This window comes from Agelaius phoeniceus, chromosome 6, assembly GCF_051311805.1.
Source record: "Agelaius phoeniceus isolate bAgePho1 chromosome 6, bAgePho1.hap1, whole genome shotgun sequence".
Taxonomy (NCBI): domain Eukaryota; kingdom Metazoa; phylum Chordata; class Aves; order Passeriformes; family Icteridae; genus Agelaius; species Agelaius phoeniceus.
Genome location: NC_135270.1, coordinates 53215698 through 53229889, shown reverse-complemented (window position 1 = coordinate 53229889; position 14192 = coordinate 53215698). Strand labels below are relative to the sequence as shown.

General features: G+C 42.2%; 1 protein-coding gene across 1 annotated transcript in view; it reads right to left on the bottom strand.

The window, feature by feature from the left end:
• DYNC1H1 (dynein cytoplasmic 1 heavy chain 1) overlaps window positions 1–13687 on the bottom strand; it is a 44861-nt gene extending 31174 nt beyond the window's left edge. The window contains exons 1-21 of the mRNA XM_054635707.2: window positions 13343–13687; window positions 10874–10961; window positions 10108–10281; window positions 9629–9884; window positions 8542–8728; window positions 8110–8381; window positions 7774–8001; window positions 6227–7303; window positions 5721–5900; window positions 4643–4792; window positions 4230–4376; window positions 3943–4083; window positions 3634–3810; window positions 3411–3521; window positions 3209–3328; window positions 2741–2980; window positions 2078–2233; window positions 1590–1703; window positions 905–1015; window positions 617–826; window positions 84–230 (exon numbers count right to left, since the gene is read on the bottom strand). Of these exons, the coding sequence (XP_054491682.2) occupies window positions 84–230; window positions 617–826; window positions 905–1015; window positions 1590–1703; window positions 2078–2233; window positions 2741–2980; window positions 3209–3328; window positions 3411–3521; window positions 3634–3810; window positions 3943–4083; window positions 4230–4376; window positions 4643–4792; window positions 5721–5900; window positions 6227–7303; window positions 7774–8001; window positions 8110–8381; window positions 8542–8728; window positions 9629–9884; window positions 10108–10281; window positions 10874–10961; window positions 13343–13613 (4557 nt within the window). The 5' untranslated portion in view covers window positions 13614–13687. The remainder of the gene's footprint in view (window positions 1–83; window positions 231–616; window positions 827–904; window positions 1016–1589; window positions 1704–2077; window positions 2234–2740; window positions 2981–3208; window positions 3329–3410; window positions 3522–3633; window positions 3811–3942; window positions 4084–4229; window positions 4377–4642; window positions 4793–5720; window positions 5901–6226; window positions 7304–7773; window positions 8002–8109; window positions 8382–8541; window positions 8729–9628; window positions 9885–10107; window positions 10282–10873; window positions 10962–13342) is intronic.
• Between the last annotated feature and the right edge of the window lie 505 nt (window positions 13688–14192).

Sequence of the window (14192 nt, the reverse complement as noted above, 5' to 3'; positions counted from 1 at the left end):
GTCCCTGATGACAAAAATATAAACTAAACAGAAGGGGAAGGCAGAAATAAACAAAAATTCTTTAGCTTTGTTCTCCATTTTACCTTGTAGTATGGTGACAGCTTCATAGCAGACACGCTGTTAATGTGCTCCTTGACTTTGTTGAAAAGGTCATCCCATCCACGAATCAAACGACACTTGTTCTGGTAATTGACCAAGTCCAGTTCATAGGTGTTCCACACTTCTCTTATCTGAAGAAAAAGATGTTTAAGATATGACATCATAATTTCTGCTCCAACATAGTTACAAAGTAGAAATGTATTACAGTAGTCAGATACTATTTTTTTACCCAAAGATTCTGGCTTTATACTTAAGCTTTTGTTAAAAATACTGAGACTATGATGAAGTTCAAGGTGGGATGTTTGCAGTTACTACCAAGAACTGCTTTTCCCAAATAATGCAAGTTTCATCAGAGGAAGTTTACAAAGCTTTAAATTACTCCCCAAAACAGAACAAACCATGGAGTCTTGGCACTTGTTCCAACAGCTCAGAGTGACAAGTTAACAACACAAGTAGCCACTTAACAGCAACCCTCAGATTTGCTATTACATGCATACATACAAGGGCTGATACTAACCTGTTTCAAGAACTCTTCCAAAGCCATCTCTCCCTGAGCCACAAGCAGAACATCTTTGACAATTGCTTCATTTCTCTGTAGATCGACATCCCAGATCTGGCCCAGGGTCAATTCTGAGACAACCCAGTTAACATGAAGCCTCTTCATCAGCTGTTTCCAGTGTCGGTCTTTAAGTGCCTCGGATTTCAGTTCAATAACTAACATGTTTATCTGCAGAAGAGAAGAAAGCAAGTTACATCTTTGAAGTGAATATAAAACACATGCATTTTAGAAATGTGGGCAGCTTACCTTCATGTAGCCCTTCAGAAGTCTCTGGACATACTCATAGGAGGCGTACTGTCGCAAACGGGCAGGGAAGTTTTTCAGCTGGTTCAGCAGACCATCCAAGTTTTGTCGAAGCTGTCAGTAACACAAAAGCATTTTACCTATACATTTGTTATGGAAAACTTTCTCTAATGAGACATTAGCAACAGGACAGCATTTACAAGTGTTATCCTTGTTTGCCTAAGATGTGGTTACTCTGCAGCTGAGAATGTAATTTTATTGGTCTGATTGAGATTCATGATGCAGTCTTGTCACAGGCAGTTAGTTTATAGGTTAGTGTTCTTTCTGCTCTTTACCTTCTGAGCATTAAACTAAAATCAATGCTGTTTACCCAACTGTATAATGAAGTTTCTCTAATGAGGTCCAACAGACTATTTAAAAACAGCAGTTTCTTCTCTGTAGATGCAGTCCAATCTCAAACTATGGAAACTGCATAAATTCCCTGTATAATTACTTAAATTATGACAATCCTGTGAGTATTTTTTATCTTACCTTCAGAAGAAACATGTTCCCAAGATATTGAAAAAGGTACCTAAACACTGAAAATTATCTAGACTGATAATAGAGCATGTCTGTCTCAAGAGGTCTAATTCCTAATTTGCATACACTTGCAGCAGTTATATTGTTAATGTACACAAAAATGAAGTACCTTGCGAGGCTGTACTGAGACCCAGGGTTGTTCTTTCATTTGATCAATTTGTTCCCAGACCTTAGAGAGTTCAGACCAGACACCTTTGAGATCTTGCAGCTCTTCAAGGGCTACCTGTAATAAAGAATGTATCAAACATCATCAGTTATTCCTAATTTCTTCAAAGTCAATAGCACGGGTGAGTTAAACAAAATACTTCTAATCCATCAAAAACCGTTGGACAAAAACCTTTGCCAGTTCAACAGAACTGCAACAGCAAGTGACCAAGATGAAATTTTCCATCTCAGCTCACAAAACAGTTTCAAAAGAGTAAGACAGTCAAGGAAGAGATCATGGACAAGCTCTGAAGGCTACAACTGAGTCAGTGTGGAGACTGTGCCCTTGTATTGGTAGAGCACACACTACAGGTCACTCTCCTGAGGGAGAAAATGATGGAACTGAAACATTTTTATCCAAAACAGGCAAGAAGGTGTGTGAACAAGTTGTACCTGGACACGCTCTTCACTGCCACTGAGCAGCCCAGTGTCTGTAAGCTCCAGAGCTTCCTTGGCCTTGGCACACTTCTCACGGTCATCCTTCAGCCTGCCGAATTTTCCTTCGTAAATGGTCAGAGCCTGAAGAGCCTCTTCTGGACGCAGATTTCCCTAAAGTTTGCACAGGATACATTAATCCAATAATCCTACAGTTACGCTGAAGGCAAGTTAAAAGTAGGGACTAAATATAAATGTTGGTTTGTCTCATGTTTTTACATTTCTATTTTGCTGACAATAAGACAATATACCATTCCACATTCTCATTTAGTTTTTACATGCAGTTTTTTGCTTTGCTAAAAAGCACTTCAGAAAAAAAAAAAGGCAAAAAGCAGCTTGCTTCTGAATCCTCCTACCTGCATACCTCTGACATATACTAGTTTCAGACAAAGCTCTCTTAGTCAATGAAGTAATTTACTTTTCTGCACCTAAGAGAGGTCTATGTTTTAATGGTAAATTTCCCTCTGCAACTATTACCAAAAATCAGGCAGGTTATTATACAGGCAAGTTATTACAGAACCCTTAAAAAGAATCACCTAAAATGAAAAACTGCAAAAAAAGCATAAAAACAAACTGCAGAAAATCCACCTCATTCACTGAATGTTAACCATCACTACTTACTGTTACAGGCTTTGTTTTCTCCCAGTCTGTCAGTAAGTCAGTTGTTCGGCTCTCCACTGCACGATCCTCTTGAACTATTTTCATCTGCAGATTTGCTACTTGTTGTTGAATGGCAGAATCCTTCCTCCGCATGATGTCATTGAAGGCACCCCATTCTCCTTCAATGTTGTCAATGTAGAGCCAAGAGGAAGGGAACTGGAACCTTTGCTTCTCAAGCAAGCGCTGACCATTGCGATAAAGCTACAAGACACAGTGGTTTTAAGTTAAAAACAAAAAATTTAAGCTGCAAGGCTAAATAAACACACTTTAGTAAATGCTCACTATAGAGCTCACAGGATTTTTCAGAATACGAAGTTCAAATCTGTTTTTAAGAGAACTTGAGTATTATTTTATGATGAAGCTGCATTTTATGAGCTAAGCCTGACATTTCCACAAGTCAGAAACATTAGCAAAAGACAACAAACCTACCTCAACTTGCTTTTCAAACTGTTTGATTTTACGTTTCAAGGACTGCACATAAGTGATGAATGTCACGGCATCTGATGTGCTAGCAGTGTCCACAGAATGCTGCTCCAGCTCTTGACGGGACTGTTAAGGGCACAAATCAGTGTTTTAGCATTCTACAAAAGCTGATCTGAAAGTCAAAAACTGGAATTAGGACTTTTCTTACCTTAGAAATTTGTGAATGAAACTCTGTCATATTCTGACCAAGCATTTGGCCAAATTTGCTGAGCACCTCCTTGTGCCAGGAGTCATACTTCAAGTTCACCTTTGATTGTACCTACAAGTGAATAATGTTACATAACAGTAAGTTGTCACCCTTGCTATTTTCTGTTATACACCTATTCTGAAATTCAATGCATTTATCACAGCTAATAATTAAGATTTCTCACCTTGCCATAGTCTATGACAACAGGTCCAAACTCCTTTCTGGTTTCTGCATTGTCAAATGTTCCTCTTGCCTTTCTTATCTGAACCAAAAGGGCCTGCCACTTATTCAGGTCTTCTCCAAGACGGTTGTATATATTTTCAGCCTGCATGTCCCACAGACACTGGTACTGCAGCCAAACCTATTGGAGGTATTTCACAATGTTCAGAACTTCTCCAGTATATTCCAAAACACGTGTCTCCCTCCAGTCCCCAGGAAAACTGAAAGTCCATGTTAATTCTAGCTGTTCCATTATATCCTGTCAGCCTCCTACCTTGACATACTGCTCCACTTCAGTCACAATTCCCATGACAGCTGAGTATGACTCCTCCAGAGCTGCAGGGCCATCAGGCATCCTTGTCAATGCATTACGATAGAACTTCTCTTCCTCAGACAGCTCATAATGCACTCCAACCTAAGAGCCACAGTTACACTTGTGATATACTGGGATTTCCAGGGCACTCAGGTTTGGTTTTAGGTCAATACATTAATATATTGAGGACAGTTAATTAATAAGTGAAAGCAATTGCTCAGACTTAGATACAGCTTCATTACACTTACCTGGTATCTCTGACTTTGAATTCTTGGCAGTGACAGGATTACCATTTTCCAAGAAAACATTTCTTGGTAAAGTTTGTATCTACAGTCTTCAATTGGTGGATTCAAGTAGATCACCTGGTTGGTTATTCTTAGTTCATGTACAATGTTCTGCAGAAATAGTAAAAACACCTGGTTTTACTGGCAGATACTGCTACATCTAGACAAGAATTTTGAACTTCAAGAAGTACTTTTTAAAAATCAACTTGCACTTAAACGGAAAGAGGAAAATATTTCTCCAAAAACAGATGCAAGAAGAAATATTTATCTACCATACAGGCCTCAAAAATAATTTCTGCATTAGTTAATTGACAATACGGAAAAAAACCCAACAAACCAAAAAAATCTAATGCAAAAAAAGCCACAGGAAAACTTACTTTGATCTTGGGTTCACCACCAGGCTTATGGCTCACTTGAGGAGCATCTGTATCCATGTCAACTTCTGCTTTGTCATCTGCTTGTCCCAGAAGAACCTGGGTCCAGGCCCTCAGTCCAGCTTGCAAACGAACACCCAGGATTCTTTCAATCTAAAGAAAATGAGGGACATTGGAGGAAAAACCTGCATATTCACTGCATGAAGATCCCCACTATCAATATATTCTGACAGGCACACTACAGCACCTCAAAGAACTGCTCCTTTACTAAGCCATTCCAGCACCAGAAGGGGCCTACAAGAATTGGAGGGACTGATTATTAGGGCTTGTAGCAATAAGACAGGGAATAATGACTTTAAATTGAAAGAAAGGAGGTTTAGATTAGGTATTAGGGTGGTGAGGCACTGGAACAGGTTGCCCAGAGAAGTTATGGATGCCCCATCCCTGGAAGTGTTCCAGGCCAAGCTGGATGGGGCTTTGAGCTACTGAATCAGTGGCATCACTGCCCATGGCATGGGGCTGCAACTAGATGATCTCTAAGGTCTCTACCAATGCAAACCATTCCATGATTAAAGAGGTTTAGGAGTTTTGGTAAATTTGCACTGAATATAATTCAAAGCTTCTCCCCCTCCTCATGGACTTTATTGTAATTAGACAATTTTTACCATATTGAAGTTGGCCTAGCGACCAATAACCTGAAACTTAACAGGCAGAAGCAAACAATATGATGGCAACAAGTCTTTGCTACCAGGATAGCAAATTTCCACCACCCTTTATCTACCCTGCTCCCCAGCATCCTCTAGGCTGTAAAACTGCATCAAACTTTTTTTCTTCAAAGGACAAAATTCCCTTTGAATTAACTGATCCCAAAAGTTAACAGTAAAAAAAACCCCAACACGGGTCTTGCATCTTCTGCATATCAAAAATGCACTGAAATTTTCAGGGAATGAGAATTAACTCCCTGGTGTGACTATAAAGAAAAGTCTCCCTGGGTGACTATAAAGACAATAATCAAAAAATATTTTGCACATGAATAAAATGTTACCTCTAAACATATACTACTTCTCAATCTCAAACCTACCTCCATATCCAACTTATTGACCCAGATTGGCAAATTTGAGTATGAATGAAGATTTAAATCATCCACAGCTTTCTGAACTCTGTTCAAGATTTCAGAGAAAGTCTTGTGATCATACATGCATGTTTCCAATGATCTCACTTCCAGGTCTATCTTCTCTTCAATAATGAGCAGATCATCGACCTAAGACAGTTTAGAACAAATGGAATGTTGAGTTTGACAGGTTAGATCAGGGAAATAATAATTATTCAGTAATGGTTAATCATGTATTTTTATTTGGATGCAGCAAACCATTGATTTTAGCAATATCAAATGAAAACAGTATTGCTAATAGCAATTTTAGCATACTAAAAGATCCATCCAGTTGGCCAATTTGTGCTGACTCAATCAGCTACTTAAACCAAGAGCTGCAAAACTGGTTCTCAGCTATACAATGACACTTTTGGATAACCACACATTACTGAATTAGAAATGCAAAAGTTTTGCAGATTTTGAGAGAAAACACAAACCTTTTCCTGGAAACTGAAGACAGTCTCAGCCAAGCGCTGTACGTATGGATCCAGCTTGTATGATTCCCACACGAGTGCAATTCCTTCTGCAATCAAAGCCTGCACCTCTTTCTTCAGGCCAGCGACCAGCAGTGAGATAGTATTACGCTCTTCTACCTTCTCACATGTTCGCTCATATGTGCGGACACTTTCAATGAGAGAAATAGCAAATGGATAGAGCTGGTTTGCTTGGTGAGCTTTGTTGACAATTGCTAGTGGGACACGGAAACCAAGCCACTTCAGGTTTCGGACTTCTTTTGAAAGTGTAATTATTTCTGGCAAGAAGTTGACTTTCAGTTTCAGGACATTTCCAGTTCGGCCTCGAACACGAGTGCTTTCGATGGTGAAAATGCGACCAGACACGCCAAGGTTGCGCTGCTGAACTTTTCTTGCCCAGTCATCGAAGATCTCCTGAGTGTTGAGCTTCATGCGAAAGCTATCTCCATCCTGCTTCAGCTTCTGACCTTCCACATGGTTCTCCCAGCCTTTGCCAAGGACATCCTCCACACGCTTCATGTAAGCCGTGAGCTGCCTGTCGATCTGTTTTGCCCAAATTATAGACCCAGACACAGGAGGCAAGTCACGAACGTGACTCATTTTACATGCCTGACTCTGTGGATATTGAACTTTGAATTTGTCATGAAGAGACTCGATATCATCCTTCACACGCTGGATCAGCTGTGTTTGGTACTCACGAATGGCACCACGAATGTGAGGTCTCACAAACAAGGCATTAAAGCGTGAGAAGATTCGGAACATTTCATTGGCGTTCTTTGCTGTTCCGAGCTGGTCCCTCAAACGGGCTGTTATCCTTGTTTCAACTCTGTCAATTCTTTCATCATAGCGCTTCATCGCTGCCTCCCAGGCTTCTGTACCTTCTTTGGAAACATCCAATCCATCTACTTCCTTAACATTCTCATAAGCAAGATTGACTTCTTCAATTGCATTAGCGTCTGCAGCATCAAAAAGGACTTCTGCTACTTTCATATCCTGTGGTTCAGGTACCTCTCCTTGATTTTGCTGGGCAACAGCTGTTACCTGTATTAGAATCACAGTTTAGTGAGCTGGATACTTCAAAATTTCCCTGAAGTAGCAAAATGCAGTTGGTTCTAAAAAATATTGCACAAACCCTCAGCCAATCAGTGATAAATTCTTAACAAACTTCAGTCATGCTTCAGAATTAACTTCCAGTAGGAACAGGGCAGCACAGTTACTTTACAAACTTCCACTACTGTGCAGCATAATCTCATTTTCCACTGTGGTTTAGCCAAGTTCAAGGATTTAAACATTTATTAATCTCCTCTGTGTTATGTACAGACTTGCTGAGTTTATGAACATGAGCATGTATTATGCAATGTAAGTCAGAATTCAAGCTAAGCCTATTAGCAAGGGTTCAAAACTAAACATGGAAACTGAATGTTACACTACATCCGTATTGCTAACTTCAAGTAACAGTAACACTCTTGAAGAAGCCACACAGATTTTTGTTTTGTAACAACCAAGATTACCTGAGGTCGCAGGACTCTCACAATGACAGCTCTCAGCTGCTCATGCTGACGCCTGAATTTCCTCATTTGGTCAAGACGACTCTGGAGTTTCCTGTGAGCAGGATTGATGCGCCACACCATCTTCAGGTTCTCTTCCCTTTTTCTCTTCACGATATCTCTCAGCAGAACTTGTAGCTTCTCATATTCATCATCCCAGGTTTGGAATACTTCAAAGCATGCAACCATTACCTGAAAAAAGTTTTAGAACAGGAACTTCAGCTTCCAAATTTAATCCTTCCCAAAAGTCACCGTCCAACACAAAAATACAGCAACCAGTATCACAAAGCCATAACATACCTTTTCAAATTCTTCATAGGCCACATGCATCAGTTTTCTGGTACCCAACACCTTAAGCAGCTGAGAGCTCAGATCTCTTGAAATAGCCTCCACTAAACGCAATGCCCTTTGGATTGGGTATTTTGTGTTCCTGATCTTCCTCAAATGGGTAAATATTGCAACAAGGGCCTGTCTGATTTTGTCCAGCTCCGTGGCAGACAGCAAATCATTCAGTGGAAAGTCTTTCATCAGTGGATTATAGTCATTCACAGTTTCCAATGCCTGTTTCAGACCTAAATGGAAAAGATTTTGAATATAACTTTTCATTTCATTGACCAAAATCTCTATCTGGTTCCTCTAAACAGCACTGCTCTTTGTACCACAATGTTCAGGTTTTTTAACAGCTTAAGTTGCAGGACATTTGAGAAAAATGTTATTGAACAGATATTTTACCTGTGTCAGTATCAAAGCTGACAGTTGCATGGAAACGTTTGCCATGTTTCAGAATGTCCAGAGTCAGCAGAACTTCCGGACTTTCCCGTTTTTCCTGAATGCGGTACAGAGCCCTTTCCAAATTTAACCAGAAACTTATCTCCTGTAATGCAGTGCCTGATGCAGGATCTCGATCTAATTTGGTCACCTGCAAGGTAATGGAGAGAAAGAGAAGGGAGAGAGAAAAGCATTCAATTTATATGCTTCAGCTGTAAAAACTTGCTAAAATATAATTGAAACATTCAACAACTGCCAGGTTTTAACAACCCAACCTCAGACAGTTTTGGCAGTCATTCTTTGAAGAGTGTAGGAACTGTATGCAACATGTGTAATTCCAGAGATCCTAAAGGTTGGTTTTAGGACCCTCATGTAATAATCTTCAGCATAGCCTAAAAATGTCACCTGCCTGCTTTCCTGAGCAGTGTCTGTATTCTGGTTAAAGGCAGATGAGCCAGGCAAGATAACAAATGTTTTATGCTCTTAAGCAAGAAAAGACAACACTGTTCCATGAGCGATAGGTGTTTCTTGTGCAACGGAGGCAAAAAGCCAGACTAGTATCTCAGATGCTGCTTTTGAGTAACACCAGCAGAACAGCAGTACTTTTGAAAAGTAACAGAAGTATGAAATTATAAAATAGGGCTGGAGCAATCATTGTGGTTGTGGATGGACCAGGGGCAAATAATAAAACAGGCCAAATCAGATGTGTTCCTCAATCTGCTATATCAATCTGCTGCTCAATCTGTAAAGATCTGAAGAACAGTTACAAAATTCACAGGATTACTGCTAGTCACTTGAGTCTATTACAACATTTAAAACAAAGTCATATTCTTGGTTATTTGTCAAACAATTTAGACTAGGCTCAGCCTAATTTTAGACTAGACTTAGTCTAATTTAGACCAATGTCTCTGGTGAGTCAAAAACCTGGTCTGAGATCTTCAGAGCATCCTGCACAAGCAGCATTTTCCCAGTTAAACTGTGAAGTTGCACAGTACTACACAGAAGTGCTTATTACTTAGTTGCTTTTTCCCCCTGTTCTTTATTTGGTTACCTTTTGTATTTCTCTAATCCAGCGGTTGACTCCAGACTGTAACTGATTAAGGAACAATGGATCCTCAGCCTTCTCACCAAAATCTGTAACTTTTGGTTTTTCTCCACGTTCATAACACTGCTTGGCAACATTGGTAATGGTTGCATGAATAGGCAGACTGATCTCTGGAATTTCAATATTCTGTTGCAAATGCAAGAGACCCATTTCAAGCTCTGCAATCTTTTTCTCAACTGAAGGAGCCATTTTATCTCCATCCCTGAAAAAGCACAGAGGTTTACATATAAGAAGACAAACCAAAAAACCGTACATAACACATTTAGACCTGAACTGTTTCCCCAGAAACAGCAACAGCATCATACCAACTGTGTGCTTAAACAATTCATGGGATTCTTCTTGAAGAGTCACTGCTGTTTGTTACTTTTTAATTATTAAACACTTTAGTTCATTAGCACAGAAATGCAGCATTTCTACTGAATTACCTGTCTGCTTTGCCAGATTCTCGGATATAGGACTTGAAGAAGGGAGCAACAGCATTGCTAATGAAAGAGTGCAGTGTTTCATATGGAGAATCTTCACTGAGAGTGAGCACTCTGAGCTGGGAAGACACTGGTTTGTCAGCATCGATCACTGCTGTACGTTTAATGAACGCCAGGCTACGGAACAGAGGAGGGAGAGTTACTAACCAATCATCTGACACTTAAATGACACAACAGCTTAAATCTGACTGCAACTTTAGGAGTCAAATGGCAATCTGTATCATCATACTTCACAACCTTTCTTCTAAGAGACTTGAATACAAGTTTTCCAAATAAATACATCTTTACAGTTCAGCAATAAGCAAGCTGAGCTATCAATAAGGACTCTGAAATAGGGGCGCACTAAAGAAAAAAACATTTTACAAAGCTTCAGAGTCAAATATGCCTCAATATAAGCGACAAAGATGTAACAGCCAGACATAACCAAAGAATACTGAACCTAAGTTGTGTATGTTACAGCTGCATGTATGCCAAAATTAATAAAACTTTGTTTCTTTAACTCTGTAGCTAGAAGTCCTAGGTCCACTCCTTTCAGCCTCATGACACACCCTTTTTTATCAGAGCCTCTGCCTTGAAAAGCTTGAATAAAAACACTGCCTGAAAGCAATAGGTAAACCGAAGGTAAATTTGTAGGTAAAGCAAGTAAATTTGCTTATACAAGTGTTACATACATAGAGTAGAAATGTTAAGATCTATTTTACTAATTCACCTGTTTGACTTTATTCCATAATGAATGTCAGTGCTGATACTGTAGGAAATGAACTCTTTTTCCTCTTCTCCTTCATCTCCCACATCCTCTGCAAAAAAAATAGTATGTAAGAAATAATTTCTAACACATCTGCCACTCCTTCTGCTGTTACCAGACTATTTTCTAATCTTTAAGCTCCACACCAACTTAATTAACTAAATTAGATGAAATGTAGCTTTGCAATAAGTCTCAGATGCAGAATGGGTTCATTGTCTTTAAACAAATCTCCATTAAGATTTAGGTTGCTATAAAATAATAAAGCATTACAGTAAGTGAATTATAACTCACAGAAGAGTTATATGAGAGAGAAATCTGCAATACAGAATGTGCATTTATTTGCAGAGGTATGTTGCCAGGACAACTATGCTTCAGTAAGAACATTAAACAGCTGCTTTTTTTTTCCAAAGGTGGCTTTGTATTTTCAGACATCTACTTTGAAAATGATTTGGAAATAAAGTCTCTGAACAACAACAACAACAAAAATCTCTTGGCAGAACAAAAAGCCAAGCTGTGGGAAGTACTCAGGCATTAGCACAGGCAGTGCATCACAGATGATGTAATTGCTGAGGATGCAGGCAGCCGTGCTGCAATGCAGTGATTTCGGTGCAGAAGGTTACTCCCGGTTGGGGGACACACTCTGACTGGACACATCACAGCAGACTCTGTCCTGCTCTGTCCCCTGCAGGCTGGGGAGCTGGTGATACCAGAGAGCTGCTTTCACTATGCAGAAATAAGGCTTCTGTTTTATTGTACTTGTAATCAATAATCTACTTCATGCTATGCAGTCCATGGACAAGCTTCAATAATAACAGTTTTTAACAGTGTCAGAGCTCTCCATATGCTGCTGGACATTTCAGATCTGTTAAGTTTGAACACCTGGCTGTCATTCACAAAATCCACTCTGCCCAAGTAACTGCTATTAAACAAGAAGACATGGACAGAAATGGCATCTGTGCATCATAAATTAGTATTTGGCTTTTGACATGTAATGAGTCTCTCAATTTCTTTTTATGCATACATATATAACAATATCTATGCCATGAGCCTGGAGATAACTGATCACCACTATATTATTTCCAACCTGAACTAGGGATAACCATTCTTATGATCCAGGCATAGGAAAAATGCAGGAATCAACTGCATTAATATTAAATGGTTTTCTTTAAACCTCATTAAACACTGTATCATGAATTCATAAAGACAGCTGTTCTTTTGTTCTCTTTGAGAAATTAACCCTACTGGAAAAGACATCTCAAACTTTGGAAGGGGAAAGAGGAGGATAATCTGGATACAGGCAAAAAATAAACAATGATGGGGTGTTTTTGAGCAACATCTGAAGTTTACAATTAATAGACAGTGAATGAAAGAACCTTCTTGCTGTTTCTCTCTGTGTGCAGCAACTGCAGGGCATATATCAGGACGTTAAATTGTTTCTGTTGGCATGTTAAATAACGCAATGTGAAACGTGATTTTCTTAGGATTTGATACATACAGAAACAGAACCACCAACATACTAGGAGTAGGGATTCAGAAGTTTAATACAATTTTGCAAGCTCACGCTGGCAGGCAGGTAGCCATTTACGGACTGTAGGGGCTTGTTTAACAGTAAAACCCTGCATTATTGATGAAACCTTGCTGTATTTTGTCACTGTATATTAGGCTGCATTCTGTGACACTAAGAGCCTATTTAGCAACAGATTTGTTGACAAGTCATTTTCGAAATAAACAGTTACAGCAGCCGTGAGTAACAAAGACACTCCAGCCACAGTCTCAGCTTGGCTGCAGTATTTCATGCAGCATTTGATGCGGTTCTGAGAGCAAGTACCACGGCCACCAGGCTTTGATAACGAAACAAAGGCACGGCAAGGTCCACATCTTCCTTTGTCAATTACAGGACCTACCTATTTAACCATGAAACGACGCTTTTTACAGGTCGATTCAGGCTGGGGTTATTTTTTTCCCTTTATCCGGGGTTTTGGCGCTCTCGCTCTGTTTCAGAGCGGCTCTCTGCCTCGCCCAGGAGGTCACTTCCCGAGCAGCCTGCCCTGCCGCAGCAGCGCTGCCACGGCCGGCTGACGAAGCACTTTAGGTGCCTTTCCAAGCAGGACCGGCCGCGGCCGCAGCACGCCCGGATTTGCGCCCACAGCCCGGCCGCGCATCCGCCTGGGCCCCGGACCGCGGAACAAAGGCGGCGGGGGAGGCCGGGCCGGCGGCCAGCGGGACCCGCCCGCAGCCCAGGCTGTGCCGCCACCGCCTGAGCCCGACAGCGAACCCGCGGTGCCCGGCGCGGCGCCTCCCGGCCGGGGCCGCGCTGAGGCGGAGCGCGGAGCGGGGCCGCGGCGGAGGCGCGCCCCTCCCACCCGCGGCAGGGCGGCGGCCGCGGCCGGCAGCGGCCATTTTGCCACCGCGGCGGCTCCGCTCCCGCCTCACCTTTGAGTGTGGAGCGCTCCACCAGCACCGTGTGGACCTGCGGGTCGGAGAGGAACTTGCGCATATGCTCCACGGCGCCTTTCTCCTCCAGCGCCGCTTCCAGCGCCGCGGGCGCCTCGCCGCCATCCTCCAGCAGCAGCGGCACCAGCTTGCGCAGGTGCTTCTGCAGCACCGACACGTCGGCCACGTTCTGCACCGCCGAGCCCGACACCTCCATGCCGCCTTCCTCGCCGCCGGGGCCGCCGCCCCCGCCGCCGCCGGAGTCGGACATGCCGAGGCAGAGGGACACCGGCCGGCACCGCGCTCCGCCCGCCCGGCCGCGCCCCGGCTGAGCCCGCCCGCCGCGCCGCCAGCCCCGCCCGGCCGCGCCGCGGGGGAGCCTGGGACGGGCGGCACCGCTCCGCCCCTCCCGCCCCGCCCGGGCAGCGGCCGCTCCCCGCCGCCACCTATTCGTAGAATCACGGAGCGGTTTATGTTGGGAGAGACCTTAAAAATCATGGAGCTGTTTATGTTGGGAGAGACCTTAAAAATCACGGTTCCATCAGGCCTACCATAGGCAGCAACACCTTGTACTAGACCAGGCTGCTCAGGGCCCCATCCAACACGGCCTAGAGCACTGTCAGGGATGGGCGCCCACAGCTTCTCTGGGCAACCCATTTCAGTGCTTCGCCATCGTCACTGTAAAGAACGTCCTCCTAATAGCTAATCTAAACCTACTCTCAGTCTGAATCCATTCCTCTTGTTCTGTCACTACATGTTCTTGTAAAAAGCTCCTCTGCGTCTTTCTTGTAAGCTCCTTTCAGTTACTGAAGGGTTCCCCACAGGAACCCTTCCACGAGGGTTTTACCAG